We start from the raw sequence: 24,602 nt of genomic DNA, 5'->3' as shown, positions 1-24,602 counted from the left end.
TTACATGTATCCAGACAACTGACAGTTAATGACACCAGCAGACTGCTGCGTAAGGGCGCAGAGTTGATTATTAAGTGGGAGCAGGAAGTGGCAAATGAAAATGTCGATGTTCTTCTCCTGATCCTGACAGGTTCTAAGGCCTCAATGAAGTAATGTCACATAGCAATTTGGAGCTTGCAAAATCAAGAAGTTGGCTGGTGGCTTTTGAGAGGCATAGAAGCTGTGTGCCCCCTGGGTTGGAGGTGGTGTTTCCATAGTGTACTTCAGAAGTCAGGGAAAGTGATCCTTCAAGGTCAACAGAGTAATTACTTGAATTGCAGAAGACTGTGAGAATCTGGAAGTGCATTCCCATAACTGAGTTGAATCATTCCGGATTTGTATGTGAGTGTTGCTGTTGAATGAAAGTGCTGGAGCTGAACAGGCAGAGACCTCAAATTAGGCTGAGGTTGCAGAACTAAGTATTTAGTTGCATTGTGGTGTTTAGTGTATGAGAAAGAGGTGGCACAAAGTTGTTTTCTGTAATGTAGAAAAATTTATGACATCGAAAAGAAAAAAACATAAAGAGATTTAAATGGACGAAAATGTGTTATTACTCAGCTGATGTTACATTTTCATATTAGGAATTAAATTACATCAATTAAAACACAAGAATCATTCAATTACCTTTTGAGACTATAATAGCAGTGATACATTGGTGAAGAGTAACTGATGACCATGCTGAAGAAGAAATGTTTTACAGATTGTCGACCGTCTTCCCATCAAGCACATTTTACTTTCGGAACTAGTAAATCTTCTCCTGGGCATATAACGTTTTTTCTTGGATTGTCTGTACTATTTTCAACTGTCATTTTGGAAAGTATGTTTCACAGATAAAAATCAAACAATGAAGAATCTAGGATGGAATAATAACAAGATGGAAAGGAGAAATAACTACTCGCCACATAGAAGAGATAGAAGAGGCACTGGGTCACTGACAGGCACAATGAACATGAATTCTACAAATACTCAGCTTTATGACAAGTCCTTTGCCAGATGTAGAAAATTCTCACACATTCACATAAGCACAACTCACACACACATTGCCACTGTTGTCTCCTGGCACCCTGAAACAACAGTGCCCATGTATGTGAGAGTTGTACTTATGTGAATATGGGCGAGTTTTTTATGTCTAACGGAATACTTAGACTGAAAACTGAATATTTCTGGCAATAATTTTGATTGAGCCTCTCCGAGACTCGACACCACCTTTATGTGGGGACTAGCATTTTTTTTTTCCTTTCTTTTTCTTTTAACTATATGCTCTTTCTAGAATGATAATTTTGTTTGAAACACATTAGCACAATCAAAAGGAGATTTGGCTCTACATTTTGGCTACTCTAGGCTACTTTCGTCTAAAGAATTGTCATACTTAATCATTAGGATCAATTAATCTTATGATGTAAAGTAATTTTACCTTTTTTAATTACTAACCTTCGAGTAGAAGTTATGGCCTCTGTATCTTGATAGTGCAAAGCAACTGAAAAAGTTCCTACAGCGAATACGATTCTGTTGTTTTCTCAAAACTGCCCCAAGCGTTATTATGATGACAATGAAGAGTATGCTCACCACAAGTGCAGCTGTAACATTTTTGTCAAATGTCAGTATAATTAGTTTTATATCCATTTAATAATTAGATTGCAAAGTTGATCAATCAGTGGATATAAGATAAACATGAAGTTCTTTTACAAATGACACTGAAGTTTCTCTGTAGGACACATAAGTTGTTATTCTCTTTTTGTATGATATGTTTACAAAAAATTAACACAATAAATATGTACCACTTAGTGCACAGTTGACAAGCTGCAAGAGAATCATTATCAAGATCATCATTCGTTAGCAGTAATCTGTTAGCCTCCAGTCTGCAGCCACACAATCTGTTGAATAACAATGTAGATAGCACCACGAATTATAACTGCACAAAATCTGAACTTCCTTATTTGATTGCAATACACAGTGACAACAATGCAGTTTGCCAGTTTCCTGATCATGTGCAATATAGCTAGTGCCCTCCTGATCTACAGAATATAGACTCAATTTAAAAAAAAAAAATCTCCCATCAAATTAGAAGTATCATCAAGCCTTTTTTTAATAGAAGAAGAGGAGGAAGAAAAGAAGAGCTAATTGCTACCTATCAGACTCACAGTTCTTCCTTCTTACAAACGTGGCATAAAAGTTGGTGCAAATGAGATTAATCTCAAATACACATATACCTTGAGCTGGTCTTTCAATGGGCTGATCACTACTGTTTAATGTCTCTACAAGCTATTACTATTAGAGATGCTTCTGTCTCACTATAGCAATCTACAAAAAATCTACTCACCATTCGATGGCAGGAGAAAACACACACACACACACACACACACACACACACACACACAAAGATTTAACTTTTACAAGCTTTCAGAGCCAGTGGCTTCTTCTTCTGGCAAAAGAGTTGAAGGGAAGAAAGTGGAATGAATGGAAAGGACAGGAGAGGTTTAGGGAAATGGGTACAGTTCAGTAAAGTTACCCAGAACCCTGGGTCAGGGGAGACTTACCGGACAGGATGAGAAGGAAAGACTAATTGTTGGGGACTGCACTGAATGAGATTTGAAAACCTGAGAGCTTAAAGGTGGAAGACAGGGTAATATGCAAGACAGAGATTACTACTAAAACATTGTATTGTCACTAATTTGACATGTAACATCAAAAATTGATTATTTTCGTTGTTATAAATCTAAATACAAAAATATAGTTGATAATGGAAAGTCCTGAATGCAATATGGTCTTGGCTGGGAGTTCCAGAGGGGTACCTACAGCCAACAAATTGGAAAGGGTTTTCTTCACTGGCACACAATTAACCCTTTCCTCTGGATGTCTAAAGTTGTATCTTAAATGGGTTTTTGTTGAATGTAGGTAACTGGATGTGTGTATAGCATGGTGTTACATTTGTGTTGTATGGAGATAAAATAAGGGAGACAGTGAAATCTGGTACCAACACATAATCACCACTTTTCACTAGCACCAAGGAAGCCTCTGAGCCTGAAGGTTCCCATGAGAACAAGACTTTGCAGCAAAGACTGGTAACATGGTACTTTACAACACTACATTTCTTGCTCTAGTCAGCCACATGGCAGTAAATATGTCTTCCACTTCCAGGATGTGAACTGATTACCTCAAAATCAAGAGTAGCTGCACAGGAATGCAGTAGAAACCTTGCCTACAGAGGCCGGTTGTTATACAAATAATGAAAGACGTAAAGCCAAGAACTCACCTATTAGGTGAAGCTCTGACAGTCAACAGGCACAAAAAAAAATACTGGAAAACTCTCCAGAGCTAACTAATGCAGAAAAATGTGGGGAAACACACAAACAAACATTTGCAGGTGTGCACACAGGAATACATTGTCCCAGCCAACTGCATTACACCTGCTGCAGCTTTCATTGTATCAAATGGAGAAATGAAGTTGCAAAAGGAGGTGGGGAGGGGCACAGAGGGATGAGAGGAAGACTGGCTGATGGCTGAGGGGGGAGGGGCAAGAAGGTAAAATTATGTATGGCATTGAATGTAGTGCGGGAGAGAGAGAGAGAGAGAGAGAGAGAGAGAGAGAGAGAGAGAGAGAGAGAGAGAGAGAGAGAGTCTGAGTATAGAATGAAAGAAGAAAAAGCTGCTTTCACAGGTGGCTCTACCTCAGATAGAGTAGGATATGTCTGTAGCAAGACTGTAATTAGACTGTAATTAGGACGTGTTGGCTAAGTATAAAGGACAGGTTTTATACCTATGCCTTGGAGTTCGTTTGTGGAGACACTTGGAGGATTAGTGGCTTCTATTGACACGGCACAGAGACTCTGTATGTGTACTACATTCGGAGGTCTCAGTATACTGGTTAGGGATTGTTCATCAGTGCAGATGTGTCATCCACATTCTGGCCAGTTGGTGGTTGGTGAGATTGATATGGACACAGGCTTTTGTGAAGCCAAGAAAGAGGTCGATGTCAACATACAGGGAGGTGGTGTGTTGGGCTGACAAGGACAGGTTGAAGCAGATAGGAGAGCAGTTACTGCAGCTGTGGAGGAATGCGGATAGTGTTCTAGCCCTGGAAATACATCACAAAGATATCATCAATAAATATTAACCAGAGAAGGGCTTTAAAACAATGAGTGGCTAGGAAGGTTTCCTCTAGATTGCACATTCACAGGTTGGCATACGATTATGACATGTGAGATCTCATTGAAGTGCCACAAATTTATGTGTAGATCTGGTCCCAGAGGAGAAGTAGCCACAAATATAAAAAATAATAATAAATTACTATTACAAGTTATTACTAGGGAGAGTGCATGTCTACCATACTGTATATTCTAAATGATAGTTCATAAGTTTACCTGTGTTTATACCACCACTAGAGACATCATGATGTGCTGCATGATCATGGATTATTTGACACACTGTTGGTAAATTCCATCCAATAGTAACATCACATTCATTTCGCTGTGAAAAAAGTAAAACAAATACTATAATGAATCACACTAATAACATCACATTCTATAAACTTACTTTCAACAAAATAATATCCAGGGAAAGAGAAAAGTGAATGTGGTTGTTTTATATAATAGCCACAATAATTAAAACTGCTGCAGCAAGATTTAGCAATCATCCCAGAAATGACGAGCAATTGGAATGTCTAACCATTTGACGGAGCTGAAAGTTATAAATTGCAAGATACCACAGAGGCTTACATGTCTTCTATTTGTAAGGTTCAGAAACAAAAATACTAGCTTCATCCAATTTTCCTTTTATTTTCTGGGATGAATGAGCCTATTGTTTATAGTTGCATGAATAAGAGAACTTTGTTTAGAAAAGAAAAACAGTTTGCTTCTAGTTTCAGTGGTTAGCAGTTATCCTTTGAATTCGATGATTTGAAAACAGATTTAGACAAACACAAGAATTATTCCAGAAACTGAGGAAATAAATCTCAGGAGACAATAGTGATTATGAACAAACAAAACAAAGAAAGAAAGTTCATAAGTGACATGAATGTATGTAACAACTAACCAATTCAGCAAATAGTATAAATTTACTCCCAACAAGGAAGAAATATCACACACGATAATTGCCCCAGAAGAAATTAACAACACACTTACATATACAAAGAAAACATTATTCAGTAAAAGACAAAAGCCTCTCTGAAACAACATGACTAAAGCACAGGACTTATTTATTTTGTCATATCACAAGCACAGCAGATAATGATAATGGAGACACCAGTGACAGAACACAAGAAAAAACTGGAAGCATATTTGATGCTACAATACAAAGACTAAACACAACGTTCACATGCAGTCTCTGGCTTCTGCAAACATACATTTAGTTTTCAGTGCGAGAGGACATGCAGCACTCCCATTGTTTCCACTTCCACTTGAGAGCACAATGAAGAATAAAGTAGTTTGTGTCAAATTATGTTAACTGGACTACCAAACACCATTGCCAGCCCACAAACTACACCATAGCTATCTGTGGAGATTGTACAGAATCTGTTGGCTCATTGTGGTGCCATATACTACCCGCTCTGAACAATGGGAAGTCTGCTCTGCACCAATATAGTTGTGCACTGTGTACTGAACAGGGCACCTAGAAATGATGGAGAGGCTTCGTCCCACCGTTACCCTCAGTGGTTCACAACCCCACAACACGCCACAGCAGTCCACCCACCCCACCGCTGCCCCACACTGAACACAAGGTTATTTTGTGGTTCAGGCCGCAGAGGACCCCCTCCCCCAGAAATGTCTCATACGAGAAGAGTAAACCCCAAATGTTGGCGTGGTAGAGTAATTGTGGTGTACGCGTACTTGGAGACAGTGTTTGCGCAGCAATCGCCAACGTAGTGTGAGACGGGATAAGGGGAACCAGCCAGCATTCGCCAAGGCAGATGGAAAACCGCCTTAAAAACCATCCACAAGCCGGCCGGCACACTGGACCTGGACACTAACCTGCTGGGCGGATTCGTGTCAGGGACCAGCGCCCCTTCCCCCTTGGGAAGCAGCATGTTAGACTGCACAGGCAGTTGGGCGGGCACCAATATAGTTACTGAGTTCCCAAAATTATGTAGGATGTTTTGCTATACAGGCCCACTAGAATAGTTACAAAGACAATGCTACATACCACCATAGCTAACAGAAGGGGTGAGAACTCAACACAGATATTAAAATCAAACAGCCTGACCAAGTGCAAAATGAGAAGCTGTCAGGTATGTGACAAAAGAAATCTTTCAAGCAGGCTAATGAGGTACGCACTAATGTAACTGAGACAAATTAATTCAACAATGGAAGGAGTACTAAAGAGGAAAGGTTCACGAAGATGATGTAGACTAGAATATTATACATAGATCATTGAAACACTGAATAATGTAGGCAGAGATTAGCACAGGATAGCAAGGAATGTCAAATAACCGATAACTTTAGGTGCAGAAAAATCAAACATTTAACCAACAGAAGTTTTAATAAAAGGCAGGCTGCAATGTTTACATATTTTTGCCGACAAGATTTTGGATTCAACAGTGTGAACCTTGCTTCAACAAGACAGTAACATCTTGTGTAATATCAAGCAGCCGGCTGTTGTGGCCGAGTGCTTCTAGGCGCTTCAGTCCGGAACCGCGCTACTGCTACGGTTACAGGTTCGAATCCTGCCTCGGGCATGGATGTGTGATGTCCTTAGGTTAGTTATGTTTAAGTAGTTCAAAGTCAAGGGGACTGATGACCTCAGATGTTAAGTCCCATAGTGCTTAGAGCCACTTGAACCATATCAACCAATGTATAACTCAGAACAGAGTTACCAGTACAGCACTCATAAATGTCACTTTTCATGGTATTAAAAGGTTAACTACAGCATTCTGATGGTCCTAATCCATATAATATACTTGATTTAATCAGTTGCTCAACTTTTTGGAGTTTGCTCATTTTAGGAATGTATGTGTGATACTGGACTAAATGAGATCTTACATATTTCTTCAAGCATATACATGCAATCATTATTGTCACGAGTAATTGAGGTGATTTCCTTCTTTCTTCTGAAGGCAATTACAGAAACTATATAAAAACTAAATTAAAACTGACAGAGCAAGTTCTAAATCTGCCCTGTCTGAATGAACTTATCACACTTGTACTGTACCACACAATGGAAAATCCAGGATGGAATGTAACAATATTTTGAGAAGGAAAGTTGCTACTCACCATATAGCGGAGATGCTGACACAAAGATAGGTACAGAAAAAAGATTTTCACCCTTAAAGCTTTCGGCCAATGGTCTTTGTCAACAATAGACACACATTTGTACATACACACACTTACACAAATGCAACTCACACACACGACTGCAGTCTCCGGCAACTGAGAGGGTGTGTGGGTACGTATGTGTGTCTATTGTTGACAAAGGCCATTGGCTGATAAATTTAAGTGTGAAAAACTTTTTGTTCTGCCTATCTACGACTCAGCATCTCCCACTATATGGTGAGCAGCAGCTTTCTTTCTCAGAATATTGTATTGTATCATCTTATTCAAAGCTGCCAAATAGCTATATGTGACAAGATTATTGACCAAATACAGATAATCAAGTAATAGAGCTGAAAATATATTTCCATTGCCTACATAAGATTTTTGTGCCATTAGAATGGAAATGTGAGAGAATTTCGGGCTAATGAGGAAATAAGTGCATGAAAATTTACAAGAGGTTATAGGATTGGAACAGAACAGAAAATGGCAACATAAATAGCAAACTGCCTGTCTCAATTACTCATCAGTAGTCCATAGTACCTAATACAAATATTCAATACCTTTGCAACTATTGTAATGCTGCAAAAACAAATTTAATCCGAATAACATCCATTTTCATTCACCACCGAAAATCATATTTCATCGCCATCCAAAAAAGATTTCAGATCTAGAACTGATCATTTTAGTTTGTTTTAACAGTCTTACCAACAACCCTCATGTATCTGCACAATGGTTTACTTAAATTCATCAAACTGCAAACTGTAAAATCAAATACCATATTTTACAGACTATAAGATGCACTTATTTCATAGAAGAACATCCTCCAAAACTAAGGTACATCTTATATTTGGAATTAATATAAAAATGTCCAGATTTAATACTCCCACCAGTCTTAAAAATGGCCACATATTCGATGTCGGGAGAAACCTATCTCTATCTGGCAATATTGGATTCAACTAACAGCAGCAGTGCACCGATGCGACGAACATGAGTTGCGGCGATTCATAAGCTTGCTAACACTGTCTGCATTCCACCCTGCCACTACAAACCCAGAATACTGTCTAGCCTACAATACATCATTGCAGTCTATGATGCCAGTGAACTTTAATTGAAATAGATTTGTGTTATACTTGAATCGAGAGTGATTTGTGTAATCGGTTACAGTACAAAATATTTGTTAGTACCTACTTTCGAAATATAAAAAATAACAGGTATTCAAAGACATTAGCTGTAAACTGAATGGGGAAACAGAGCAGCTGAGTGGGATCACAGCCCCCAACCAACAGAAAAAGAAAACACTCATGATCAACAGGCCATTAAAGAAGCACTGAAAAAAAATTAAGAAGACTAAATGTTGAAATAGAGGACTGAGTGCAAAATGGTCAAAACTAGAGGATGACATATTAAAATGGACTCAAGGACATCATCAAAATGGCACTGGAATTAAAACAAAAATGATTCAAATACATGCACATAAGTTAGTGCTGCAGTGGTACTTGACAGACTTTAAGGATGGAGTTAGTTGATGCTACAGGTTTATGAAGCATCATAAAGCTCAGTGAAGATTTTTGGGGATTTTAAAGGTCAGTTTGGTTTTATAAACTAAGATTTTTTTTCAGTCTGGGCTTATAATCTAATAATAAAAACAGTGAATAAAAATGTTATTTTTTTTGAAAATAAACTGCTTAAAAATTAAGGTGAGTCTTATAGTCCGTACCTTCTTATAGCTCATAAAATATTGTAGACAGAATGGCTACCAAAAAGTTATTTTCAGTAGGTGAAATTCGAAGTACTGACAATATACATACCTAGACTTACCTTCATGAGATGAAATTCAAAGTACTGACAATGCAGATTTCTAAAAGAAGAGGAGATGATACTTAGATTTTTAAACTATTAGCTCCTCCCTCTTAGAGGAAAATGGGAAAAGGAAGTGAGGTCATTCAAATCCCAAATTCAAAGGGTTCCACGAGTTCTGAGGATGAGGGCAGACATCATAGGGACTTTAAACGCACTGAAGCTGTGCAGGACTGTTTACAGAAAACTCTTCAGATAGTACATTTGTAAGCACTGTACCAGCTTTAGTCCAGAGACAATAGTAGGGTGGAATAAGTAAAGGTGGATTAAGGCAAAGAGAAATTAGAGTGAAATGAAAAGTGCATTTAAGAAATAGGAGGAGAGGAGAGGGGAGTGAAGATGTTGTTGTTGGTCTTCAGCCTGAAGAATTATTTGATGGACTCTCCACACTGCTTTATACAGTGCTAGCCTTATCATCTCCAAAAACTACTGCAGCCCATGTCCATTTGGAACTGCTTACTGCATTCATCCCTTTGTCTTCCTGAAAATTTATCCCCCCCTCCCCCCCGCTTCCCTCCATAAACAAACTCAAAATTCCTTCATGTCTCACGCTGTGGCCTATCTACCAATATCTTCTTTTAATCAAGTTGTTATATATGTACCTTTTTTCTCCAATTTGATACAGTAAATCCACATTAGTTACTTCCTCTATCTGTCTGATCTTTGGTGTTCTTCTGCAGCATAATGTTTCAACACCCTAAATTGTCTTCTTATTTGAATTGCTTATTGCCCATGTTTCACTTCCAGACAAGTCCACGCTTCAGGCAAATATCTTTAAGGAAGACTACCTAGCACTTAAATTTATATTTACCTAGCACTTAAATTTATATTAGATCAGATGCTTACAAATTTATCTTTTCAAAAAATGATTTTTGTGCTAGAGCCAGTTTGCATTTTATTCTTCTAAACAAAATCCTCTGGAATAATGAGAGGATATTATTTTCTTTGAGCTGCTTAAACAAGCAATAATTCATTTCCTCAAGAGGCAGTTTCAGTACTTTCTACACATCTCTTTTTCAAAACTGTAACTACAGTCCCATCCCAAAAAAATTGGTCTCATGATCTATTTCAAAGACTGGGAATGATACAAAACATTGTATTGAATTTGATATCAGACCATTGTTACCTACCATGACTATACCAGAGCTGCACATCAGTATTATATAAGATACTCTTTAATAATATGATTAAATGAATGCCACATGTGCAAAGTTGCACTCTTTCAGCCACAGCATTAGAAACCATTACAAAAACCATAAATGAAAATAATGTGAGCATGTTATGAGGCTTTGGATTTTCGAAAATCTTATGCATTTTTCAATAGGCTCCATGTCACTTTTGGACAGCTTGTCGAATAGGCTCTTTCATGTTACATATTTTGGTATAAAACTCATCCATTTCAAATAATAGACAGACATCTGAAATCTCAAAAACGATTGTACCATCTGCATTATTTAGAGTATCTCTTTGTATGGAATTGAACACAGCAGTTTTGTGTTTGTATTTGTTTCTAATTTGTGCCATAAAAGGCTTCAAAACAAATATGTGAGTTAGTCTGTAGAGCCAGAACTGCACCTTGCAGAGGTTTTAATGGGTTTTGGAAAAGAGCTAGATATGGTTCAGTGGCTTTGACTCAAAACATGGACTGCTGGAGACATTAATCCTCTCCTAAAGAAACGTAATAATAACTGAGTCATGACATTCTCAAAAAACTGTAAAATATACAATTCCAAATACATTCATATTGAACAGAAGCTGGTTACCACCATCAATGAGTTCAGAAACTCGTAGTCTTATTCGCCCATTAGTTTGTGGGTTAATGAAACACATACAGAATCCAAATATCTTAAGTTTAATTGGACACTAATGTCGATACGGTGGAAAAGGGCGGAGGAACAGGTACCAGTCAATATCTGATTACACGTAGGTGTAACGGGCTCAGAAACGTCGGGAACTGCTGACTCTTAACAGAATGTGAGATGGCGTTGTCGCGTAGTAGCGTCACTTCATGCTGTCTTCCTAGTCATTGTTACTGGATCGTGTCTGCAAGACGTGTCCGTTTTGACATACATGTAAGCAGTGATGCTCACACTTCAGGGAAGCAATTCATAGAACATCACACCGTCGCTGTTCCATCAGATGCATAACATCTTTAGGGGAAGCGCGCTAGTCTTTGAATGGGGAGTTGCTGCTTTGCTTGGGCTCAAGCTCAAGCATTTCTTTCTTTTCTTTATGTTAGCATAAAGACACCATTTCTCGTAACCTATAACGATATAGGATAGGATCGGTTGGTGCTGTTCATGAGCCAACTGATGACGAGCAAGCAGAGATGCACACACAACCATCCACTGATTTTTGTGATTTTGGCTAGAGCATGCAGTACCCAAGCATGCCGATTTTTGAACCTTCCCCATAGCAATCAAATGTCACATGAAGGTGGAATGATCACAGTTTGTCATATTTGTCAGTTCTTTAGCTAGAACTCGAGTACACTGACGTGAATCATTGTGGATTAACGCGTTCATCAAACGCCGAAGGTCCTCCTGGATGTGGAGAGTCACTAATGTCAAAACGATCCTCCTTATAACGAGAAAACCATTTTCTTGGCATTGTTATCGCTGATACTTGGGCTGGTGCTTTATCATGGTGAAAGAGCACATTTTTGTGCGACAATCTTGATCTTCTTCAGCCAACACCAGTTTCAAGCGATCCAACAATGAAGCGTAATAGGGTCCAGTTATGTTTCTGCCTTTTTCCAAGTAACCTATGAGAATTATTCCTTGGGAATCCCAAACGACACTGGCCACCGCCTTGCAGGCTGACAAAAAGGTCTTTGACTGTAAACTTTCACCACGCCTTTGTCCATTGTTTGACTACTGGTGTTTAATAATGGACCAAGGTTCTATCAACAGTCACAAATCGGCGCAAAACGTCTTGCTGGTTACAATTAAGCATCACCCACCTCGCACACAGCTTCTTCAAGGCCAATTCTCCGTGCATGTTATGATGCACTCGTTCAATTGAGATGACTACAGTCTAAGCAATCTTATGAATTTTTATTTGGTGGTCTTGCATCACCATATCTTGGATTTTGTCAGTGATTTCCTTTTTGGTGACAGGAGCGCGCTTCGTGTTCGGCGCTTGTCCAACAAAAGTTCAAATTCATTAATCCAAATGTAAATGGTCTTCGGTGATAGTGCAGAATCCCCATGTACTTCATGCCACTCAGGTCTGATTTGTGTGACAGTCCAAACCTTCAAATGAACATGCTTAACAACAGTATGCAACACAGTTTTCTTCATTTTCAATCGCAGTCTACACGCTGACAAACTCCGACGGCGCTAACAACGAACATTGTTGAAATTCTTTATGCTGTTCTTGGAACAACCAAGCTTTCCAACCATGAAGGCACACTAAAGATATTCCATGCCTTCATGAAGATGTACGAGACTTATCAAACCATCCTCGTACTTAAGTCAGCGTTTTTCAGTGAGTACACTGAATCACTGAATTTCAATTCTCTGAAGTCTGCAAAACATCCACCTAAAGATGTTATTATTTCGTCATTACATTTAAAATCCAAATGGTACAGTTCAGCTAGTGCAAACCGTTGATAAGGGCAGACGTAACAACCACTCGAGCTTCAAATCCATCAGGCGCCAACGCACTTTCTAACTTTTATTCTCTTTGTGAAAGCCCCCTCTCTCCTCTTTCTTTCACAATCACAGACTTATTTTTGTACGTTTGATACTGCCCATAAAATGGGGCTGTTCAGCAGGAGTAGGTCTCATCACTTTGAAACTGTAACCAAGCCATTTTCCAAGTTGAATGTGGATTTGCTACATCGCTTAAGGATACAGCTGGAATAGTTCCTATGAAAAAGAAACTGCCAATTTATTTCCTCATTCTTGCCCCAATCCACTGTTGCGCTGTCTCTCAGGATCTCATCGCAAAGGGAGCGTTAAAACTGAATCTTCTTTCCTTCCGAAAAAGAGAGAAGAAAAATTACGGTTATCCAGTGAACACTACGTGCGACACCGAATCCATAGACCTGCGATTCGCAGAGTGCCAGTTCCACGATCCGTACATGCTTCTGGTGGGGCTGAAAATATAACCATATCGTACTTTTTTTTAGTTTATTGGCTTTCAGGTCGTGCCTATTTAGCCAATAATGGAAAGACGATACGACAACGTAGTGGAAACGATTTTCTTTGTCAGTTACAACGATACGAACGTACGGACAACACAGTAGGCAGCCCCCGAGCGGAGAAAAATCGACCGGACCGGGAACCGAACCAGGGCCTCTGTCGCGCTGGTCCCACAGCTACCGATGCTGACTAGAACACCAGTCCCATTTTCTTAGAGATATTTATTGTCGTACACCGACAAAAGATGTACATTACGATCCAATCGCTCTTTGGTCAAAGTCTTTCCTATTAATATGCAACAAAGACACCATATGGAGACGGTGAGGTAGTGACAGCAACGCATTCCACATTTAGTGTGTTCCAAAGTCATCCGTATCTGTGAATGGTTAACAATAAAGATTGCAACTAATTTCGGCCGCTGCACTTACTTGTTGTTTACGCACATTGATGTCCGACGTTTTAGTATTAATAGTTCTCACTGAAAATATTGTTAAAATAACAAAAGTGACCGCACTTTATTTAAAAGGTGCTGCCTGATTCTGTTGGTGGCAACTGGTAGAACAAATGACGGTTTTTGGTTCACTGGTGAATACTGATTAAATGCAGCTCTTTTTGGAAAAGATTACTTACAAAACGCTATTCCAAAATATTGTTTGATAGTGTAGATTCTGCGTCAGGTCAAGGGACGTATTCAGAGACGAGCAATACGGGTAATACTAAATTTGTTAAGACGATCACCAATATTAAAAATGTAACCTCAAATACGCTAGGAAGGTGCTAATTATCTTGTGGTAATATTACTGAAACCGGTTTCAGAAATCATACTATCTCCCGAGACCTCCAACAAATCGCTTAATAGCAGTTGTTAAAATTAAACTAATTACAGTTCGCATAAAGACGCGTGGAAGGCATTGTTCCCGCGCCTCGTCAGCGAATGGAACGATAAAACAAATACCGCTGGTATAGTGGGAAGAAACATCTGCCACGATTTTCTCACTGATTTGCAAACAACATTCATAGTACAAACGTGTCTACAGCGAAAGCAAGGTTATATACAACCGTACCGATTTCTCAAAGAGGGCCGTTGGATTGATAATGGTGAAATTTTACATTACTTAGGCAAAGGCTTTCGTTACACAAACCGATCTGGATCACGTCAAATAAAGTAAACGCTTTTTCCAACAGCTCAAGAAATTTCCAAACGAACAACAAGCAGACGGCCGGTATCGTAACGACTCTCTGACTGTTTCAAGAAACAAAGCACCTGGAGTCGCAGTCTGGACGTCCAAAGTTTACATAACCATGCTATATGTGTTATGCAGTTTCTGGCTGTACTGAAGGATCGTTACTATGTTCTCATCTTACCATTAGAAACGACTAATGCCTTCGGATGCTCCATCAGTGGCATAACTCGAAGCACCCCTCGTGACAGACTCGTGGTTCCTTAACTGTACAACAAAATAGCAGCTTCTTGTCATGCTCAAAACCCAGAATTTTAAAATGTGGCGTGATTTGGGATGACGGCACTACAGTAAAGAATACAAATTAAGATTACACACAGGGCGAATATAGACTACAGGAGGGAGCTCCTGAGAGAGAGAGAGAGAGAGAGAGAGAGAGAGACTAAATAACTGCTATCAACGTTTGTCTGGCAATGCATATTTCCACGGTATATGGCAAGCACTTGCACTAAACCGTCACTAACTTTGTCACTTGCAATGCACATGGGGAAAACTGTACAAGCGTTCTCCTTCAGAAGAAAGCTAGTTTCCATAGCAAACTGCCACCACTCTCGATTAATTGGAGATACGACGAAGTGGCTGTGTTTCATGGCCCGCCAGATCACACATAAATTTCCTGGGCTCTCGTTTGTGGTGCAGCCTGAATAATTGTCACCAATACTGATGCAACTAGAGACGTATACACACTCGAACAATGTCATGCCCATGCAACCTGTGACACTACTTGACGAGTGAAACAATGATACGACTTGGGGATGGATGCACTGCATCGCATGCAGGCCACATCGCACATCCGATATAAAGCTGATAGCACTATATCTGTACGACTTGTAACATAAAGATGTATATTAAATTCTACATTTCTTTAATTTGGCTAATAGACATTACGTCACGAGTAATTCCGCAATGGAATGTCAACAAGGACTCGAAATCTTACTGCTGAGGTCTCCACGAAAACAGTGCACTTCTCATTTACTACAGGCATCAGTAGTAATGGCTCCGGAAATTCTTCGTATTTCCGATGTTTTATCTTCGGGTCCATAATCTCTTACTTCAAGCTTCGTTTTTGTAGGAGTATGTTGGGTACTAATTTGCGACAGTATGGGAGGAACTATAGTTAGTATCTACCTGACAGTTTCCATTATACTCGCCTTTTGCTCACAGATTAATGACTTTTCACTATAAATCACACAAATCCTTATCATGGATATTCTAGGATGCGTGACTTGTATTAAATAAATATAAACTGAAAAACTGTGGCCAGCCACTTTTGAAATATTTATTGATGCCTATAAAATAGTTCTCGAGCAACTCCGGGCTCATTTCAGATGGGGCAAAGAGCAGTTAGATCTTTGATTTCGTAACCTGATTTTTAGTACTGGCTTGTGACGGTGATAGAGAATGGTAGTTCGCGTCCACCTGGCGCCTGCCACTTTAAGAGTTTATTGGTCACAGATTAATTACTTTTCAGTAGAAATACGATAAATCTGACAGCCCTTCACGGTGACAATCAGTATTCATTACAGAGCCACAAGGTGACCTGCTGAGTAGATGTAGATATCAGGAAAAGTCTGGAATTGCAAACCTTACTATGGACTAAGTTTCCAACAGACGATAGTAAGGTGAGCTTAAGTAATTCTGTCATCCTTCCTCTGAGACGTCGGAGACACCATTCGCGTTCGTGGCTCACTCCGTCTAAGATAACTGGCTGCGATTGCCCACCAGGAACTTCTCATTCCAGCCGCAAACGTGGTTACATAACCCACAGTAATATATTTCCTGCGTTTCCTTTTTCAAGCTTTCCGCACAATAACGAATCCACAGTTCAGAAACATCGAATGCGCTTGGTCTCTTAGCATACTGTGCGTAGGGACCGTGTGCCACGCAGCTCATTTTGTTCGTTGCAATCGTTTAAACTTAGAAATGTTCTTGATTTCTGCTACAGTTAGACGTGATACAGGACATCGGCACTATGGATCAGTTCAACCACTCGCTGCTCATACGATTTCCGAAAAATTAAAACAAAAGTTGCAATAATTACATACTGGCTGCAGTATCAGTATTATGTGTTTCTACTGAATTCCGAACGGTTCTGAACGAAAACTCTGTTCACAAGCACTACATTAGGAATTTGAAGGCCAATCTTGTTTCAGTTATTTACATCCACGAAATACTCGCCACATTCATCAGCGCAAGACTTCCGTATTTACGCCGACTTTCTGTGAAAAACCTTTTATGAGAAGGTTCAAAGACGCAGGCGACATATTTTCTGTGCCTCTATGAAATCGAATAACTGAATGGAATGCAGTCCGTGCAAACATTAAAGCTTCGAAAAACGTCGATCCCAACAGAAAAGAAAGAAGATGTTTGAACTGAAGAAGGTACCGATTTACTCAACGCTTTTTAACGAAAAGCAAACAGCCAGTACCTCAGAAGACTTACTCAATCTATGTTAATTTTTCGCTGGAAATTATAGTTCCGCGTCGCAGAATACGCTCATTTATTCATTCTACGCTCACAGAAAGCAATAAATTAAATGAAAACCAAAAATATAATTTAAAACGGAACTGAAGTTCTGGGAAAAGAACTTGAAGGTTTGTCGATGGTATTTTTATTCTGATATTTTAGAAACAGCAACGGACTTTCCTCCTCTTTCTGGTAGTGCCCATTCAGCCAGCCCACCAGCGGAATTACGTCGATACGAAAAACAACGTCCAGTCCCCGAGTGGAGAAATCTCCGATCTGGGCCTCTTTGGTTAGCAAGCCGCAGCGCGGACCGCGCACCTACCGAGGCGGACAGGCAAAGGACTTCGAAGACGAACTGAACGTAATGGATAGCGTCCAGCAACGAAGTTATACTACGAACAACAAGGCAACTAGAACAAATTAAATACAGACGATGCTGAGGGAATGAAACGCATAGTGGACGGCAGACTTACTTTTTAGTGGATATAAAATGCACACGAGAGCGTTGCTGGAGCATATATACACTGAAGCGCCAAAAAAAATTGTATACGCATGTGTATTCACAAACAGAGACATGTAAACAGGCAGAATACGGCGTTGTGGTCAGCAACCTCTACTATAAGACATCAAGGGAATGGCGCTGTCGTTAGATCGGTTACTGCTGCTACAACGGCATGTTATCTAGAATTAAGTGCCTTTGAACGTGTTGTTACAGTCGGCGCACGAGCGATGGGACCAGCATCTCTGAGGTAGCGATGAAGTGGAGATCTTGCCGTAGGAGCACTTCACGAGTGAACAGTGAATATCAGGAATCCGGTAAAACATCAAATCTCCGACGTCGCTGCGGCCGGAGAAAGATCCTGCAAGAACGGGACCAACAACGACTGAAGGGAATTGTTCAACGTGACAGAAGTTCAACCCTTCCGCAAACTGCCTGCAGATTTCAATACTGGCCATCAGCAAGTGTCAGCGAGAGAACCATTCAACGAAACGTCATCTATATGGGCTTTCGGAGCCGAAGGTTCACTCGTGTACCCTTGATGACTGCACGACACAAAAGTTTACGCCTCGTCTGGGCCCGTCAACACCGACATTGGACTGGTAATGACTGGAAACAGGTCGGACAAGCCTCGTTTCAAATTGTATAGAATGGACGGAGTGTACGGGTATGGAGACAACTTCGTGAATCCATGGACCCTGCATTGCAGCAGGGAACTGTTCAAGCTGGCGGAGGCTCTGTAATGGTGTGGAGTGTGTGCAGTTGGAGTGATATAGGACCCCTAAAACGTCTAGATACGACTCTGTCAGGTGACACGTTCCTAAGCACCCGGTCTGGTTACCTGCATCCATTCATGTCCATTGTACGTTCCGACGGACTTGAGAAATTCCAGCAGGACAATGCGACAGCGCACACGTCCATAATTGCTTTAAAGTGGCCTCAGGAACACTTTTCTGAGCTTAAACACTTCCGCTGGGTACCAAACTCTCCAGACATGAACATTATTGAGCATATCTGGGATGTCTTGCAAAGTGCTATTCGGAAGAGACCTCCACTCCTTTGTACTCTTACGGATTTATGGACAGCCCTGCAGGATTTATGGTACCAGGCTACTTCCGGCATTAGTCGGGTCCACGCCAAGTCATGCTGCAGCGCTTCTGCGTGTTTTCGGTGGTCCTGCGTGATATTAGGCATTGTACCAGTTTCTTTGAGTTTTTAGTGTGTAAACACCGAATAGGACCAATGTGCTGTTAATTTTTCTAAGCTGTCGAAGGATAAACAGCGGCAGACACACATCAGAGAATGAAGAATGTGTATAGGGCAGCGTCTGCCGAAAACCACCGTTGTGAAATTTTGCGCCAAGTTTCGTGCTGGTCACGATTCGACACAAGACGCCGGACGATCGGGAAGGCCAGCCTCTCCATTATGCAGGACCAGCAGGCGCTTGACTTGATGATGCGATTAGGGTGAACGGGCGCATAACCATTCGTGCACTAACAAAGGATCTCGACATCAGTTTCGGTAGCGTGCAACACATTATCCGGCTATCGTAAGGTCTGCAGTCAGTGGATAGGCCCGGCCCGGCGCTGAATCCCAAAAGCAAACCAGATGGCTGTTTGCCTGAAGCACCTAATGCGTTTCAGTGCTGAAGGCAACACGTTGATTGAGCGCACTGTTGCAGACGACGAAAGCTGGTGCCACCACTGGGAGGCGGAGTCCAAAGCGTCGACAATCCAGTGCTGCCATCAAACGTACCCTCGCCCCAAGGAGTTCAAGAGCCAGCCTATTTGCTGGAAAGGTAGATAGAGTAGACAGGTTGCCTGGTGTAAGCCTTTTTAGTTGACGTCTCTTCGTCGACTTGCTTGTCGATAAGGATAAATTGATCCTCATCGACCAACTGAACGTTATGATAAGACAACGCAACACAAAGTCCCCGAGCGGAGGCCCGGCCAGGAATAAAATCCGGTCCCCTCACATGGCAATCTGCTGCACTGACGTCTCAGCTATGGAGCCGGCTGTTCTTTGATTACCGGATCCCTTTGGTTGTTGATTTCAATGAACCTGGTGTCGCCATCACCGGGAAAGGGTACTGCACGGCGCCGGCGAAAGTACGCCGTGCAATTAAGGCGAAATGTTCGGGACTACTGCCACAAGGGGTGCTGCTGCTTCACGATAATGCATGACCCCATATCGCAAATGTAACGCAGAGGTTATGCCACCTCAAGTGGGAACACTAGAGTACCCACCCTATAGTGGTGATCCCTCCCCATGCGATTATCACGCCTTCGGTCCCTTAAATAAAGCCTTGAATGGTCGACTATTCCTGTCAGACGAGGATGTTCAGCAGGCAGTTACAGATTTCATCAAGCAGCAGGACACGGTGTTTTTTACCAAACGGGTAACTCCAATCTACTACGTCTGTGCTATGATTGTCTCAATGCTGACGACGATTTTGCCTGATTGACGTACCGATTCTGGACTGTACGGCCTTCGAACGGAAACTTTTGATCGCCCCTTACATACTGTGAAAAATAATGGTCCTATAGCACTACCCTGGACACGGTCAAAGTTACTTTTACATCTGAAGACTTTTTTCTCCGTTCAGAATTGCCTGCTGTGTCCCGTTTCCCAGAAACTCTTCAACCCAATCACAAAGTTGGTTTGATGTTCCATACGCCCGTACCCTGTTCTTTAGGCAGCAGGGCGAAACCGTATCGAATGCCTTAAAGAAGTCAAGGAACGCCGCATCTACCTGAGCACCTGGCCTAGTATTTAATGCGCCTCGTGGTCGAACAGAGCGAGCTGGGTTTCACATCTCGTTGTTTACAGGACCCACATTGGTTCAGGCAAAGGAGATTTTCGGTCACCACAAATGTCGTAACAATCGAACACAAAACATGTTCAAAAATTCTACAGCAGACCGAACTCAGAGATGCCTATAGTTTTGTGCCTCTGCTCGACGACCCTTCTTGAAAATGGGAATGACTTCCTCCCCCCCCCTCCCCCACCAGTCGTTAGGAACGCTTTACCCCTCTAGTGCAGGATACCTAAACTGATTATATATATTGATGGTTGATAAAATTTTAGACAATAATAAACACTTGTTTTATTCAGTGATTACTTCAGTTTAAAATTTTAACTAATATCACATAAATCGTAATAGAATTCTAAAAAAATAATTAGTATTGTTAAAAATGTCGGAAAAACATCATGTTATTAATAGTTTTTTGTTAATAGTTTTTTGCGCATCACGTACGGCACAATGTTGCTAGAAGAGGGACAAGTTCTTTCTCATACTCTGAGTAGAATCGAATTTCTACCCGTCAGGGGCAGTGGCCTTTCCTCTGTTCAGCGGTTTCACTTGCTTTTCTAGCCTTTGGCCACTTATTTCGACGTGTGTTATTTTCTCGCTGATGTGACGATTTCAAGGAGGATTTACAGTGAGCGTAGCCTTACATGGAACTTAAATGCAGACGATAAACAGAAAAGGTAAGAAAACAACGACCGCCTCGGCAGCTGCGCGGTCAGCGCGTCAGATTGCTGCCCGAAGAGATCTGGGTTCGATTCCCGATCGAGTTAGAGATTTTCTTCTCTCGGAGACTGGGTGTTGTGTGTCCTTACGTTAGTATCGTCGTAAGTGACTACACTATCGCATTGTCTTTCCATTATTGAAATGACTGAGTGGGCACGAACCAACAGACAATAATGAGAAAAAAGGGAGCTTTTGATATTTTGCGGCAACAGGAGAATAACGAGGATTGTACGAATACATGCGACAACTAATGAAAAGGTACTGCATCGAATCGAGAAGAAAATAAATATAGGGCGGAACATCAGTAAGACGTGTGACTGGTTAAGAGGGTACATCCCCTGAGACCAAGAGATGTGACTGGTTAAGAGGATACCTAATATGACACCAAGGAACAAGTACAGGGGGTAAAAATTGCAGACGGAAACGAACGCTTGACTATCGTAAGCAGGTTGAAGTGGTTGTAGGTTGTTCTAGTTAACGCAGAAACAAATAAGCTAGCAGAGTAGCGGAGAGAGCCGCAATAAATCTATCCTGAGCCTGAAGATCATAACAATAACAGTGCAGCTCGTTTACACAACCTGGCTAGGGACTCCGTCGAAACCTGATGCTACGCTGAGCTGAAGTGATTTTGGGAATCCTGAACCGCAGCGCGACAACTAGTAATGACCTAGAAGTTACCGTTCCCTGTAGGTGCAGTTATGAAGCGAACATTGTTTCAGGGGTCGTCAGCGTTACATGAGTCTCCGTATTAGGCGGTCGCGTGACGTTATGGGCAGCGTACGCAGGGAGGGAAGGCCGACCGGCACCGCTCCGGTATCCCCGGCCATAAATACGCTGGGGCCAGCGTAAGCACGCGCGCCGCCGCCTACTTCCAGCAGTGGGTCGCGGCTGCATGAATGGGCGGCGAGCAGGGAATTCCCAGCTCGTGCTCTGGTCACTGTCCCCAGCCCTGCCTCACTGACTGCCTGCCAGCCAGACACAACAAACCGCCGCCTCCCTGAGCCTCTCACCAGGCACTTCCGTAACTGGGCCGTTCCGCCGCCTCCTGCGACTGATGCCTCTAACGGTACCGGAAACGCTTACAAAGATGTTCTGAAAGCATTACCGTGGAGCTATAATGAAAAGAGTTGTCATGACACCACGAACCTGTAGCTACATCTACATTTATACACCGCAAGCCACACAACATTGTGTGGCGGAGGGCTCTTTACGGGCCACTGTCATTACCTCCCTTTCCTGTTCCAGTCGCGTATGGTTCACGGGAAGAACGACTGCCGCAAAGCCTCCGTGCGCGCTCGAATCTCTCTAATTTTACATTCGTGATCTCCTCGGGAGGTATAAGTAGGGGGGAAGCAATATATTCGATACCTCATCCAGAAACGCACCCTCTCGAAACCTGACGAGCAAGCTACACCGCGATGCAGAGCGCCTCTTTTGCAGAGTCTGCCACTTGAGTTTGCTAAACATCTCTGTAAAGCTATCACGCTCACCAAATAACCCTGTGACGAAAAGCGCCGCGCTTCATAGGATCTTCTCTATCTCCTCTGTCAACCCGACCTGGTACGGATCCCACGCTGATTAGCAATACTCAAGTATAGGTCGAACGAGTGTTTTGTAAGTAACCTCCTTTGTTTCCAGAATGAGATTTTCACTCTGCAGTGGAGTGTACGCTCACATGAAACTTCCTCGCAGAATCTCAAGCTGACGTCCGCCACGTTAGTTTACCAAACATTACTTTCTGATGGAATGTATTTTGCTCTAAAATGACAGTTTACGCCCTTTACGGATTTACTAATCGTTGTGATTATAGTCTACAGTTTTAAGAAATTACATTTCACTAGTAAGTGGACTCTATCGAGTGGTATTTCCTTTTATATACAAGAATTTTGAATGCGCTGTTTATTTTTACTGTAGTGCTTTTACACCGAAGAGCGAGAGAAACTGGTACACGTGTAGGGCCACCGCGAGCGCGCAAAAGTGCCGCAACACGACATGCAATGGCCTCGACTACCGTCTGAAGTAGTGTTGAATGGAACTTACATCATGAATCCTGCGGGGCTGTCAGTAAATCTGTAAGAGTACGATGGGGTGAAGATCTCTTCGAAATAGCACGCTGCAAGGTGTCCCAGATATGCTCAATAATGTTCATGTCTCTAGAGTTTGGCGGCCAGCGGAAGTGTTTAAACTCAGAAGAGCGTCCCTGGAGCCACTCTGTAGCAATTCTGGAGGTGTGGATTGTCGCAATGTCCCGCTGGAATTGCGTCCATCGGAACGCACAATAGACATGAATGGACGCAGGTGATCAGACAGGATGCTCGCGGACGTGTCACCTGTCAGAGTCGAATGTAGACGTATCAGGGGTACCATATCACTAACGGCATACGCTCCCCGCCATTACAGAGCCTTCATGGATTCATTGGGTTGTCTCAATACCCGTACACGTCCATCCGCTCGATACAATTTGAAATAGACTCGTTCGACCAGTCAACATATTTCCAGTCACCAACAGTCCATTGTCGGTGTTGACGGGCCCAGGCGAGGCGTAAAGCTTTGTGTTGTTCACTCATCAAGGGCACACGAGTGGGTCTTCGAAAGCCCATATCGATTATGTTTCGTGGAATGGTTCGCACGCTGACACTTGCTGATTGCCCAGCATTGAAATCTGCAGCTATTTTCGGAAGGGTTGCATTTCTATTCTGTCACGTTGAACGATTCTCTTCAGTCGTTGTGGGTTCCGTTCTTGGGGAATCTTTTTCCGGCCGTAGCGATGTCGGAGGTTTGATGTTTTACCGGATTCCTGATATTCACAGTACTCTCGTGAAATAGTCGTATGGGAAAATCCCCAATTCATTGCTACCTGGGAGATGCTGTATCCCATCGCTCGGGCACCGACTATAACACCACGTTCGAACTCACTTAAATCTTGATAATCTGCCATTGTAGCAGCAGTAACCGATCTAACAAATGCGCGAGACACTTGTCTTAACATAGGCGTTGCCGATCGCAGCGCCGTATTCTGCCTGTTTACATCTCTCTTTATTGGAATATGCGTGCCTATACTAGTAGCTTTGGCGCTTCAGTGTAGTTGTGTCATCTGACTTTAGGTTTCTTAGCACAGGCCAAAGCGGAAAGCTCTGGGTGTCGCTGTGATAAGAAAAGATTCGAAACTGACCGCACACCTGTTTCGTCATTAAATGCTGGATAAGGAATACAGCCTTTTCACATCACATGATTCTCTTCTTGGTTATTCGAATATTAAAACAAGAAAATGTTACACCAACGACGCCAAATGCGTCGTACAGCGTATTTCACAATGTTTGACGATTTCACATTTGAATAACGCGCTGAAAGAACAAGCTACAGCGACGGTATCGCCGTCTTTTAGTAGTGCGGAGTGTCAAGTTTCATCCCATATACAGGTCCTCAATCATGTCGTAATGGTCGAAGCGACACTGTGTGTTCGCGGTGGAGTGCTATTTTCGCAACGGCAAATCTGTCCTGCGCGTGCAACATGCCTTTCCTAAGCATTTCAAGATTCAGCCGCGCTATCCAATTCACGAACGTGGAACAATACTG

General features: G+C 41.9%; 1 protein-coding gene across 2 annotated transcripts in view; it reads right to left on the bottom strand.

Moving 5' to 3' along the window:
• LOC126266771 (cation-independent mannose-6-phosphate receptor) overlaps positions 1–24,602 on the bottom strand; it is a 599,618-nt gene that overhangs the window by 18,880 nt on the left and 556,136 nt on the right. For both annotated transcript variants that reach the window (XM_049971299.1, XM_049971307.1), the window contains exons 21-22: positions 4,401–4,506; positions 1,471–1,616 (exon numbers count right to left, since the gene is read on the bottom strand). In XM_049971299.1, coding sequence (XP_049827256.1) covers positions 1,471–1,616; positions 4,401–4,506 — 252 coding nt within the window. The remainder of the gene's footprint in view (positions 1–1,470; positions 1,617–4,400; positions 4,507–24,602) is intronic.

Source organism: Schistocerca gregaria, chromosome 1, assembly GCF_023897955.1.
Source record: "Schistocerca gregaria isolate iqSchGreg1 chromosome 1, iqSchGreg1.2, whole genome shotgun sequence".
In the NCBI taxonomy this organism is placed as follows: domain Eukaryota; kingdom Metazoa; phylum Arthropoda; class Insecta; order Orthoptera; family Acrididae; genus Schistocerca; species Schistocerca gregaria.
This window is presented reverse-complemented; position numbering and strand designations above follow the sequence as displayed.